The sequence below is a fragment of the Pezoporus flaviventris genome, unplaced genomic scaffold, assembly GCF_033815535.1.
Source record: "Pezoporus flaviventris isolate CSIRO_AGI_PZ_B2104156 unplaced genomic scaffold, CSIRO_AGI_Pfla_v1 ptg000001l, whole genome shotgun sequence".
Taxonomy (NCBI): Eukaryota; Metazoa; Chordata; class Aves; order Psittaciformes; family Psittacidae; genus Pezoporus; species Pezoporus flaviventris.
The window spans coordinates 39,170,531-39,184,505 of NW_026892549.1; the positions used below are offsets into that span (position 1 = coordinate 39,170,531).

General features: G+C 36.6%; 1 protein-coding gene across 6 annotated transcripts in view; it reads left to right on the top strand.

Moving 5' to 3' along the window:
• The window catches only part of MYO3B (myosin IIIB), a 207,594-nt gene that overhangs the window by 118,642 nt on the left and 74,977 nt on the right, over positions 1 to 13,975 (top strand). For all 6 annotated transcript variants that reach the window (XM_061453077.1, XM_061453075.1, XM_061453076.1 and 3 more), the window contains 2 exons: positions 10,413 to 10,492; positions 13,568 to 13,588. In XM_061453077.1, the coding sequence (XP_061309061.1) occupies positions 10,413 to 10,492; positions 13,568 to 13,588 (101 nt within the window). The remainder of the gene's footprint in view (positions 1 to 10,412; positions 10,493 to 13,567; positions 13,589 to 13,975) is intronic.

The following is a 13,975-nucleotide window of genomic DNA, read 5'->3' on the forward strand; positions in this document are numbered from 1 at the left end:
TTCGCTTTTCCTCTCTCTTACCTTATTTCCCCAGCTAACCAGATCATGCTGGTGGGACAGGGAGGTGTTTCAGACGGACTTCGTCTTCTCAGAAAAGCTGCAGCACAACATGATTCTCTACTCCTGAAACTCAATTTCTGCACACTTTTTTACCTTCTATCACTCAGACATGTAGAGCTTTTGTCAGGGCTGCTCTGCTGCACCTTGGGTCCTTACTGGAGAGAGTTGAGAGTTGCCACCTGCAGAGAGGGAAGGGGAAATCCTCCAAACTTCCCACCAGCAAAATAGAGATGCTGAAAAACGTCCTTGTCTTTGCTCTGAGGATCTGTATGGGCTGGGCTTGGCTGTGTAGATACACAAAGCGGAGTATCATTGCCACTACAGCAACATCATGTCTAATAATTTTGATAACATTGGGTATTCTTTGCAGATTCAGAGTCATATAGTATCAACAAAGTATCCATTGCTAATTAAACACTCCTTGTTCATGGTGCCTACGTATTTGAAGATAATCTGTCAAAGAGAATTAGGATGAAAGTTTTCACAATCTTCACTGAATAGTTAGGATAGTGATGTTTTAACCAGGGAATATTTTTCACCAAAATAGAAGGAAAATAGTTTGGTTTGTTTCTTTGTTTTTTAACCAAGTTAATTATAGTTAGCCTGCCTAAAGGTCACTTCCCCTCCTCAGTATTGATTTTTGGTCTGTGTTCTTTGTGCCTTTGAGTCTCCAGCCCTGCTTACAGCTTTTAGACAAAAAGTTATTATAAACATAAACGATGCATGTCTCATAAAAAAAAACAACACAACCAACTAATGGACTATGTACTGAGAGGGAATGTGAAAAAGTTTCAGGTTTTCTTTATGCACACTAAAGAACTCAGGAATTAGGACCTTTTGCAAAATCCCTGTAAAGAATTGTTTTTCACCACTGCTTGTTGACAAGAGTTTTATCTCAATATTAATTTGTCTCTAACTTTGATATTGACTTATTCGTTATGAAGAGTCAGAAACTGAAGGAAACAAATGGATGTTCTTGCATTTCAGTCCCTTGAACAAATACTACCGTGCATAGAGTGAAATCCTGGCCAGTTGAAATCATAGATACTTTGCCATTGTTTTCAGTGGAAGCATGATTTGAGCTTGTCATGTTTGTCACTGTGCATTCCTATTGAGCACAGCCCTTTCTCTAGTGATAAGTAGTGGGAGGTCTCTTGGTTTGACTTTTGCACTGAAGTAGAGCATGTTTTCATTTGGGTTTAGCAGACTTTTTTCTTTTAATTCCATACATCACAATAGAGAAAAACACTCAAATACATCTTAATTTCACTAATTTGTCCTACAGTAATACCTTTTCATAATGGTACTTTTGTGTTAGTGTTTTCACCTCTAAGAGATAACTGCAAACACTCTAAACCACATGAAACAGAAACAAAGCCATTGTAATTATAATTTCTCTACTTAAAGATGAATCAGAATTTATATTTTGTAAGAATTGGATCAAATTAATGGAAGCTGTATGTTTTCACTCAGGACACAGAGGCTTTCCTGCTTCTGACTGGTCCGTATGTTAAAAGCATATAAAAGTTAATCATTTTTGCTTTGCTGCCAGTGTGTTGTGTGCAAAGAGAGGCTTTAAACCCCAGCTGTGCAATGTAACAATTGTGAACTTTACTGAGTTGCAGATGTGGGACATCAGTAAACTAAGTTAAATGTAGCTTAACTGAGTTTGGGAGGTAGGGTGTTAGATTACTTTTTATTTAGTGTTTCTATTGAGCATTTTACAGGTCAGTGTTTCTTTTTTCTTCATATTCTGAAGTTTTATGTCACAGGACAAATGCAGTACATAAATACAAGACTTGCTAGCAGCGGGATCCAAAATGCGGCCTAAACTAGCCCTAAAAATGGAACTCATGTAGAAACGGAGCCATCAATCAGATCAAAGTTAAGGTCTCAGTCCTGCAAAAGCTTTATATAAGCCATAATAATTATTTACTGTTGAGAATAACTCCCTGTAAACAAAGAGTGTCAGTGAATCTCTGGAATTGCACATGGCAGTAAGCACAACAGCTGAGAAGGGTCAAGTTAGATTTATCATGTTTATGTTTGGTAAAGGGTGTTGCCCAAGCAGAAGTCCACTGGTTTTAATATGAGACTTCACAGGTTACATTGTACTGAAAATGGGCAGAGGGCCTAGATTTTTTTCCTTTTTATTTTTTTACTCCAAGTGTTTGCAAATTGAATCCTAAAAAGTGTACAAGTGAGCAAGTGTAAGAACAGATCTTGATGAGCTAACTGATTTCATTCATCATAGGCCATTCTCAGTAGAATAAATCTTGAGAATATTTTTCTTTACCTTCAGAAGAGAGGAGGTAACTCTTTGATTTTTATGTTACTAGCCTAACTTCTCAATTCTATAATGGACATTATCTCACAGTAGTGAATAATAATCTTAACACTTCACTGTATACTAATTAAATTCAAAATGTGTTGATACTGAGGAAACAAAAGCTGTGTTACATAGAAGATTTTACCAGTTTTAGTATTAACTAGTAGACTGTGGGATCTCACTGTGCAGCATATGCAGAATTTTAAATAGAGAAATATTCAGAGACCATTATACAGTAGTTGTTTTAATGAGTAACTTACTAGGCAGTTTTGACAGGCACTGTGTGCTGTAAGGTCAAACTGTGTCAAAGATGCGTGGTACCTTATTGGAAGCATTCAGTAGCTTTCAAGATCAAATCCTAGAAGAGCAATTATTTTTAAATTTGCTGGTGAGTTTGCAGAGCAGATGAATTTGTTGAATATTCAGATAACTGTGCTGGTTTGAATATCCAGGATGGGTTTGGTGTGTCCTTTACAAAGAATGTGCTTATATTTCATATTCTTTCAAAATAATTGAATTAGGGGTTAATGTATCCAAGAGATTAATGTCGTTGGTGGAAAACAAACCTCTGAGTCTCTGCTGGATTTTCTGTATTTGTTACAGAGTATTCCATACTCAGAGAGTGATGTCTTTACTATGAGTTTGTACTTTTTTCTATTTTCTTTATTCACTCACCCTACAGCAAACTGTAAGGGTCTGTACTTCACTAAATCAGAATTATCTTTTCTCTTATTATTTGACTTTGTCTTGCTTATTCCAACCTGATCTGGCTTGACGTAGGAAAGCATATAACTGAATTGCCCGGACAGGAGGTCATAGTGTATGTCAGAGACAGGAAATGCATTTGTGGGTGTTTGTATGAATGGGTATTTGTTTCATTAAGTGTGGAGATAAAAATGCAAGTAAGAACAATGTTTTGAATCACCACAAACATAGCTGATTGTTCTCTGCTGTGATAATATATGGAAGCACTGAGATCCAGAGGAGCAAACATTCAGCTGAGAAGGCTTTGAGACTTGATTAAATTAGTAGTCAGTATCATTACTGTTTAGATTTAAAAATCAGGGAGGCAGGTGACTTTCATGAAGTTCTGTAACTATGTTTCATGCTAAACTAAGACTTTTAAAAGACAGCTTTTCTCTTGAAGTGTCAAAACCTGGTTTTATCCTGTCTAGCTTAGGGTCTCAGCCCCTGAGAAGACTGATAGTCATAGCGAAGTCAGAAAAAATGTTCCTCCATTTTATTCCATGTCCTTTTGGTGAAATCATTATACCTGAATTTTTACCACTGAATTCATTAGGAATCTTCACTGACTTTAACAGAATTTTGATCAGACTGTTTATTTAGGCAGCAGGTCCCAAGTGTTGGAAAACATACCATAAAATGTGTTACACATTGCATGGAGAGGGAACATACTCTGTAAATACAAACAGTGGGCTGGAAATCACAGTTCTTGACTTCTCCTGGGTTTCCTGTTCATTCGCTGGTCTAGTAGAAAATTATTTTGGCCTCCAGTTGAACTGTTAGTGTTTGATGACAGTCCTGAGAATGTCAGAGAAAAGATTCTCAGGTGTGAGCTACCAGAATGCGTGCTGTTGCTTCATATCGGTGAAGGAACATAGATAAAATACTGAAATGACTATCATGTTCTTAATAATCAGACTTTTACTTTTCTAGGTAAAGCATTTGTGATTGGGTATGTTCAGGGAATCTTACCTAACATGCAAGAGAAAGGATGTCAATTACACAAAACAGTGAGGGAGACCAGAGCTGGATCAGCTTGTGTGGTAACTGTATTTTCAGCCTGTGTATGTTTTTAGATATATTCTTCTAAATACCTCTGGAAGAAGAAATAAACTTCTTGTCTCTCTGAAATAGAAGTAATTAGAATAAGGGAGTTTTGGCTAATGCTGAAACTTAATGGAGAGCTCCTCAACAATGAAGTCTTCAGAGTAAATACGCCTCTGTAGTTTTCTTCTAATCTCAGTTACAAATGTGGTACAGGAACCAGGGCAATCTGCTGGGGCAACAGAAAACCTTGTGTTGATGGTGAGGTATTTTGCCATAAACACAGACTGAGGTGTTCTGTACTGTCTGCTGTTCCTCAGAAATTTTAAGGTTTGTTGCCCAGAGCTGATTACATGCAACGGCATCAAATCATACACAACCGAAGATGTGGATGGAAATTGAAAGATATGGCTCATGTCTTCTGTCAGTATATAAACTATAAAAAGCTGAACTACAGCAGCTGCAAGACTGATCAGATCAGGCTGAGGCCAGCCTGTCAGTCAGTCTCCAGATAGATAGGCTACAGACTTGACTAAAGAAAATTCTGGGCACCAAGCAATAGAAGACTCTAGAATTGTTTATACTATATCCTCTAACTGCTCTTTCTAAGCAATTTTTCTATTTCTTTCTTTTGTTTTCTCTTTTGTCTAGATGCATCTTTGGATAGTTAGCTCTTAGCTGTACTTAGTGTGCTGCTCCCCCTCTGCCACCCTCTTTTCCAGAACCATGTGTCTCTACCTTGTCCACTGCCCGGGAACCCGTCTATCACATGATCAGGCTACAGCATATGTGCTTTGCCTGCTCTCTGTAAGTTTGGTCATGTCATGGGACTATGATGTTCTGAGAATCATATAAGGTTTGCTTGTCTATCCTATGATCATCTATGTGCCTGTAATATTTCAGTAAATGTCTGCATTTCAGTGAACACGCTCCCAGCAGAGTCAATGCTACACGTCTGAGTTTATTGAGCATCTTGCTTAAGGTAGCCATTAGTACTCATGGTTGTGCTTTAAAAATATTTTGGGCTCTACCACAAGATAATTATATGTCATAATCTGTGCTTCTTTAGTAGGTGAGAGTAAACACTAAGACTTTTTTTGCTGAGATCATACATTTACATCTTGGAATATAGTAGGCAGTTTGACTTCCATTTCATCTCAGCTGCTGTCAGTGTCTTTCTTCCCTTGAATTCTACAAGAAGTCTACTAACCTACTGTGTTAAAACATAGCAGCGATGGTGCTTACAAGCAGTTTTATTTGTTGCTGTAAACATCATGCTGTGTTTCCCAGTGTGGCTTACTAAATGTGGGAAGTGACCACTGAAGTGTCTGCAGTGTATGCAGTAGAAGGCATAGCAGCACCGAATTTACTCTCAGGTTCTCCAATCCCAGTTTAGCAATGTAAAGCTTTTAAGTATCTGTAAATATGATCTCTGTGATACCATGCTAGTAAGACTAAAGAAACCTTTAGTCTAATTGAGACTCAGGATCAGAATTTCTCAGTTCATTATGGCATATATTTGTAACTTAAAATAATCTGGGCCAAAAAGTGCATCTTTTTTGCTCCTGTAGCAGTTATATATAATTAGGTTATTCCCAACTGAGCCTCACTAAGTTTTCATGATTATCAGATTCTGTTTTGTAATATGGATCAGATTTTGCAAATACTATTTATTATTTTTATTTGCTTATTCCAAATAGGAAGTGATTCTCTTTTCAGAATAAGCAGCAGTGGAAGTGTGTCTGTATTGATAATTGTATTCTAAAGACAGTATTTTTATAAACAGATTCTTGTGTAAAATGTGTAGTGTTTGAGAAAATTGGATTCTTAGATTTTTGTTGCACAAGATTAGCTTAAATGACTTCAGTGACTGAAAAGAATAGAGTTTTGATAGTCAGTGACCAGATTCAAATTAGTGCCCAATAAAAAAAGTACATGTATTCATTTATAGTTGGGCTAAGAAAAGCTTAGTCTTACAGTAGCAGAAGATGAAAATGCATTATGGAGATAAGCAGTCTACTTCCTTAGGCTAGATAAAATGTACTGAAAGGAAAGACAGAGCAGAATCTGTGTGTGTCAAAGACATTGTCTGACTCTGTACCTCTTCTGGAGTGCAAGTGCTTAGCTGTGATTAGAAGCAGTGTCAATGAAATATGAATGCATTGTAGCATTTCTGACCATATTATACTGTATCTACATGGTGTTTCAAGTAACCCCCCTTTATCTGAACCAGAGGCATGAAATAAATTAATAAAATACATGAGGATAAGGAAAGATCTTGTACTGTGCCCTCTATATTATAATAATATCTCTGCTACAGCTTGTACAGTAAGGTGACATTGTTATTAGGCTCTTTCTCTGCAAGTCATTTGCACTTCACAAACTAGACATATCAAAGCTTAATGTAATTCTTACCTGGCATGCTCTTACTTTGGGAGGGATGACCTATCGCAGACATAACCAAAATGAGGTCATAAATACAGTGCTAATATTACTAATATTTACTTCATATTACTTATAGAGCCCATCACCTAAGAGTAATGAAGCACTGACAAACCATAAGTAACATCAGAACATCCCAGCCAGAGTGTACTTTTCCTAATTAGTATGGAAAGTCAACTGCTGAACAAATCATTAATTCAGCCAGATCACACAGTGAGTAAGTGCCAGGGATGCAAGTGAGAAGCCAGTAATGCTGACTAATCCTTTCTGAGGTCTAGAGACCACATCCAAAGTCCAACCTGATAAAGAAAAAAAAACATTTCTTCTTTTTGTGCTATGTAAATACCTGAAATACTTTCAAAACTTCTCCTCCTTGGCTTTGCATAATAGAAGGGATGCAGTACCTTGACAGTATGGTCTTTCTCACCTAGCAGAGATGAGGTGAAGAATATGTTTGCAGAGATGTGACATCTCAGACAACTTCAAAACAAAAGGAATTTTGTTGAGCACTGGCACAGTGAGCTTAGCCAGTGAATGCATCGATTTTTGTGCTGCTACTTCTTTTTCTGTTGGAAGCTCTTGGAGCATTTCATAAACTTTAATGACTGAAACTTCTCATGCATTAATGACATTCCTAACTTTATTGAACAGTGAAACACTGGGGCTGACTTCCCCACTGACACAAATGAATCCCAGAGACCTTAGTCTCTGTTTTGGCAGGCACATAGGTAGGAGCCTTAATTTTTCAGATGAGCAGTCCTGTTGGACTGAAAAGGCAATGCATGTGAATGAAATTAAACATGTACATGTTTTAAAGATTAATCCTAATTTCAGCCATTAACTTCTCTCTCCTCCCTCATGAGTGCCTTTAAAAAAAAAACCCAAACAAGCAAACAAAAAACAAACCTAAGAAAAATTTGAGAAGGTTTCAGATTGCTTAATTGATCCACTTATGGGGTTGCATTTAATATAGGTAATATTTTATTTGAGTCTACATGGATGTCACTTGTATTTTCTCCAAAGTGTTAACCATATAATAGGTGTGAAGGTAGGCTTCTGAGAGGCACAGTGCAGTCTTTTAACCTTTTAACCTTTCAAGGAACCCATGGCAGTTTTAACTGGCTATGTTATTATCTAAAAACTTTGTTCTTCAAATATTGATGTTCTTCAGAAAGTAGAATAACATTTAATTATTTTTGGTGTGTAAAGTAATAAATGACTTCGTAAATGAAAATCGAATGCAGGGACTGGTACCAAATATTTGCTGATTATAAACACCATGCTAACTCTTGGTGAAGCATTTCTTACTATGTAGACTGAATTTCAAACCACATTTATTCTGTTTATTATGTTTAATGGCTTAGACATTTTAAAGATAGGTAGTTATTTTCCTGAACATGAACTACTTGAAATGACTAATTCATGAACTTCCGTTGGAGCGTCATTTCTTCTTAGGAAGAAAATACTAATAGCATTTTTCTACAGATTTCCTCCTATGCTGCAATTCAGTAGCTGTAATTACATAAGAATTCACTTGACGTAAGCACTGATAAGAATTCATTCATAGAAGAAAGTAGCTAATGAACAAAATCATACATAAAGCATTTTGGTTTTTATAAATAGGAACTGACCACTTCTGGGTTGTGCTTCTTTTTTTTTTTTTTTTCATTCATTAAAGATTTTTATTAATAAAAGTATTTATTTGTTTGCTTGGTTTGCCAGATCAGAAATGTTAAGTTAGTTTTATTTTTGCATGAAGAACCACAGGGGGGCTCAGGGATATTAATCATGAACCCTAGAACCTAATGCCAGCAGTAAGTATGGTGAACTTTGAACTGTCTTATTATTCTAAATCTTGTTTGATCCTTAGAGTTTTGTAAGTTGTTAGTAATTTTAAATATCTGATTCAATTTGTTTCTTCTCCCAACTCCCCTCTTTTATCCTATGTTGTGTCATCCCAGACACAATGCAGTATGTCCCCCAGTGCAGTGCCTTCAAGCTTTAGACTTGCTGGTCTGAAGCCTGACCAAAACCATCTGTTCCAGGTTTTCTGCTTTAGCCAAAAAAGGCACTAAAGGGTAATTTCTAACATGCAAAAATATCAAAACTACAGCTGAAATAATAATAAATTCACAAACTATTTGCTGATTAAAGTCCGCATTTTAAACTTAGAGACATACATGATTATACCTTGTGTACCATGTGTGTATATAGATATACAAGATTTCAAAATGGAGTTGCAACTAATCAACATGGTATAGACTAAAACAGTTTCCAAAATCAGGAAGATATTTTGTGTTCTGCACTGTGATTCAGACCGCCAGGTAACATACACTGTTAGATCTGGAAGTGATGTGTGTATTGCAGCATTGTGTCAATCCCAATGCCAGGAGCTTAAAAGATGAATACTTTTTAAAATGAATGCAGAATGTTTGAATCGCTCCAAAGAATGTCATTGCTGTTTTGAGTGCTGGCCCCCCAGACTCTTCTCAGGGGATTGGTATTTTTCTTGTTTGCAGGAAAGTAAGAGCCAAAGTTCCTTTCAGTGTTATGTGGACACTGGGTTTGCTCTGCTCCCTTATGCAATAATTACCAGCGATTAAGTGTTCTTGGTTTTCTTTTTTTCCCATCCTGCCTCCTCACCAGTTATGCAATATATAGTTTAGCAAAACTGTGAAGACTGTTTAGAGATACTGGCTTTCTGTAAAGCAAACAGCTAAACACGAGTTGATGCAAACAAGGCACTTAGCATCTGAAAGAAGTGTTAACACTTTATTTACATTTAAATTAAAATGGACACTTATTTATGTGTTCTGGTTCTGAAAGGTGTGTGGTACATCTGCAGAGGCCTATTGTTTATTCATGCTGTAAATCCTTTGAAATGTGTTAAAATGCTTCCCACTCATTATAAAAATCCTGCCACCCATGGATTAGGGCTTTGATGTCACCAATCCTGCTTCAAAGGGTTCTTTCAATGCTATTAATCACAGTTTAGCCTCTGAAGATATAGCCAGAGAAAACATTTGGACATCTTGTGCTAGACTTGCTAAAACTTTGAAATACACAGAGTGTCTTGCATATGCACAGTCCTGTATCACTTCCTCTCTCTTCTCTGAGCCTTTATTTTAAAAAGCTATTTTGTGATGACTTTGGCTTTCTAGAAGTACAGAGGAAAAAGTTTAGGACACATAATACTGTACACTTAAAAAAAGGCACTTGTCTTTCAGTTGACACTACAATATGTTTTGCCTGAGGAACTGAGCCAGTCTTTAGAAACCTCAAGGGACAATAAGATCAGGGATTAAGCAGACCTATATGTCAAAAGGTCAAAAAAAGATACTGTCTTATCATTTTCTCATCTCTTTCATTAGTTTGTGATCTTAAGATGCTGTCTAAACACTTCAGGATCCACATGATTTCATAGAAACAAGATTGTTTCTGCTGTCTTTTTCTCTTTTAAATCTTTCAATGAGTCGCAGAGAAATTGATTACTAGTGATTGAGCTGTATGCCTTTGTGCTGTCGTTGTTTTCATCAGCTCAGTAGCTAAGGTCAGTGACATACCACCTTATCACTGACTTCTTCCTCCCTTTTAAATCAACACTGCAGTCTGTCATGCCCGTGCTGAATACTCTGCAGGCACAATTGGTAATGCGTAGGGTGTGGAAGAAGTGTGGTTTGGTGTCTGCTATTTTTCGTGCTATTGTACAAGCTGAATTTGCCACCATATAGTTTTTTCCCTTCTAAGCTTCTTGAACAGTTTTTGCAGCATGTATTTCTTTGTTTTTGAACAGGTAACTTGGCACAAGCAAGAGCCAGAGTGACAGCAGCATCTAGGTCTTTGCCTCCACAGCTTAGTGCTGGGCGTATCAAGGTTAGTAGTGTTCCCTTTGAAGACAGGCAGCTGTTCATAAAATATTACAGCGAGATTAGGGGCTCGATGCTTAGCTGATGTAGGTACACAGTGAGGGTCTTAGCAAATCAGAGTCTGCCTTTGCATCAGAAAATGTTTACCTCAGCTGGGATCACTGTTTCCGGTTCTAGTGAGGACCCTATTGTAGAATCCAGTGAAGAATCAGTATATTACTGAATAGTGTTCAAACTTTTGAAGTGAAATCTGTTATGGCAACATTCCTCTTTATTTCAAAGAAGTCAAGGTTTCCCTGTGGCAATTTTGGCCTAGAACGGGATTTCATTAGGTAAAATTTGAAGAGTGTATTTGAAAGTATGAAAAGCAAAATGGGAAAAAAAACCACATTCTATTCCTTTTTTTTAATTCCACTTGCAAGTGAAAACAGCACATGCAGGGATAGATGGCCAGAAAAGAATGACTCGGCAAAACCACTGTTCTTTATAAGAGCAAATATAGAATTTAAACTGTACTGAATTTTGCCATGAAAGTATGTGGCATAATTACAGAAGGGTGGGATAATTTTATGGCAGTTAATAGGTTGTGTTGCCAGCTGAGTACATTTTATTTGTAAGCAAAACTGTGAGTCAAGCTCGTTGTATGTATACCCCCTCCCTGCTTCCCAAATAATACTGCTAGAGTTAGCTTAGTTAAGGGCTCTGAGGGGGAGTTTGCCTCCAAAACAGATAATAATAACTTTTAAAAATCAGTGTGGTGACAGCAACTGTTCAAAACTTTACAGAATTTTATGTTCTGGGTTTTCTATTTCTTTTTATTTTCTCCTGTTATTAGGAGCTCAAATGTGAATACAGTAATTCATGTCACCCAGACATCTGTATCCTTCACTGTAGCTGCAAATACAGATGTGGATTTTAGAGATTTATTTCTTCTCTGGTATAAACCCTTCCAGTGCTGAAGGACAGGTTATGGCCTCTCCAATTTTCTTGTATGATACACACATTGTCTTTCACATCCAGCTATATTCAGCAAAAGCTTTCTAAGCATGCATTTTATTGATACAGCTGGAATGGAATAGAGCAGTTCCCTTTTAGAGCTTTAGTAAACACAGTCCATTACTAAGTAGTGTTTAAGTGGTTTTTACTCACCCTTTGAATTTTTAAAGGAGCTAAAACACATGCAGCACTATTCAGAAAATGTTAATTGAAGTAGTTTTCAGCCAAAAATAATTTCATATCATTTCATAAAAATTCTAATTAAAACATTTTAAATCACTGTTTTACAATTTGTTAAAAAAAATCCAAACATTGTAATTTTGTTTGGAAGTTTGGAATTTTGGGGAATTTTTTAAGCTGTTTTGCTTAAAAGTTTTTTCTTTTTTTTTTTTTGGTTTTACAGTATTTCATACCATACCAGCAGCAGGTGTGGTCAGTATGTGAAAATAATTTCCAGTGACCTCATAAGGTGACATGATGTCATAAATCATTCTTTTAATATCGTTTCAGAATATTATAAGCAGGTTTAGGGTTTTTTAGTGATGGAATAGTTTGTCTTTTGTAGGTCAAGCTGTTTTCCATTTCAGTTGTGATCATATAAATGTATATTGTGTGTCACTACTACTGTCATGTAAAAATGTGACTTAACTGTTGAAATATTCTTCATTTTAGTTTAAAAAGAGTAGCTGGTGATGTAAAACACAAGATTATATTGTGATGGTCTTTCTATGTTCTATCATTTTCTACCAAGCCAGTTGTGATAAAACCTATTGCCTGTTGTACATGTGATTATTGTCCTACCATAAAATTGCCTGGCTTCATAGACATGCAATGTTGTAAATTAACCATAGGCAAAACTTGTAAAAATTCTGACAGGAAAATCTCCCTAGCTTCAGGGCCTGTCAGATTTTTTTTTAACGCATAATTCAAATGTTTCTTGTCAAAAAGATTTGGAAATTGATCCTGGTCCTTGGAGATTGCACAGATCAGAGTTTACAACTCCATCCATAGAAAAAGGAATCTCATGATACTCCTTTTACCCTGATTTTCTGGGAGGGCAGGAAGAGACTACTACATCTCCTCCATGAGTGTTTCTGACCATCTGTCTTTCTGTGTGTTAACTCCCTCCCCCCCCAAAACAACCCAAAACAAAACAAAACCCTTTTGAACCCAGCAGGCTGCAGTAAACCATATTTGACAGAGTGGCAGTCTCGAAGTTTGTAAGATTCTACAGGTTTGGTGAAAAAAGGCAGCTGTGAAAAGGAAATGCTTGCAGCATCGTACTGCCCAGAAGGTGTAGAGCATAAGCTCACCCTTTACTGGCCAGCAGATATTCCAGAAATGACTGGGAGATCATGAGTGCTGAACCTCCAAAAACAATATCACTAAGAGTCTCTGCTTTTGTAGACAGACAAGAATTCAGTTTAGAAGCTGAAATTCATGGACATTTGGGCTTTAATGCAGTCCTCAAACTACTTGGTTTTGGGTTTGATTTGGTTTTCTTTATGATTAAATTGTCTTTTAACATTTAATGTTACCAGTTACCCTGAATTTACTTCCAATATTCACTTTTATGTTTTTTGTCTTCTATTTGACCTTTACTAGAGATTTAGATATCAATTCTCAAAAAGCAGTTGTCTTGCCAAGTTAGTTACGAAACGTTCCTATATCCTTCCCCATGGATGTGCCTGCTCTTCTGATTAGGTCATTGATGTTTACTTTGTCAGGTGACCTTTTAAGATGTTTGATGTTATCTCTGCTGATAAGGCATTTTTCCTGGGCTGTATTAAAGAGTTTTCTGTTACATTCTTAACACTGAAGTCAAACTGCATTTATTTTTTTTTTCCTTACGCATTACTTGGAGATTTGTACTAGTGCATGTACACCACTGGGCTAAAACATCACAGGTTACAAAAACATACTGAAATATTTATGATCACCCTTATGGAAATCTGTCTCCCTTTGCACCATCTGCATTCTGAATCTTGTCCTCACAAGTTTTCTTTTGATTTCTTCCCCAATACAAAATCCATTTTCTTGATCCATTACTACTTAGTGCTTCATTTCCTTTATATTTTGCATGCAGTCTCCTAAATATCTCCTGAAGGTAAGAGACACAGTTATTTTATTGAGAACTGTAATCTTTCAGCAATTACTTATACTTTTTGTTCAGAAGAGTGGTCTTAAGTCAGTGAGTGTTGGAAATGATCGTATGGAGCAAAGTCCAGGAAGTGTAGCACAGGTGCTGACAACAGCATTATCTGGTTTACACAAATGCCACCTGGTCAGAGCAGATGGTAAACTGCCACAAAGCAAGTGAATGCTAAAATGTTGTTAATGCTTCATGCAAACAGGATGCTGGTTGATTTTCTTTAATTTTGTTGAGCTGTAATACAGCAACACAATCTGCTTGTGATTGGTAACCATGGTTATACTCATTCATAAATTCTGGTTTCATTTTAATAACAACAGCTGTAGTGACAATGTTACTAAA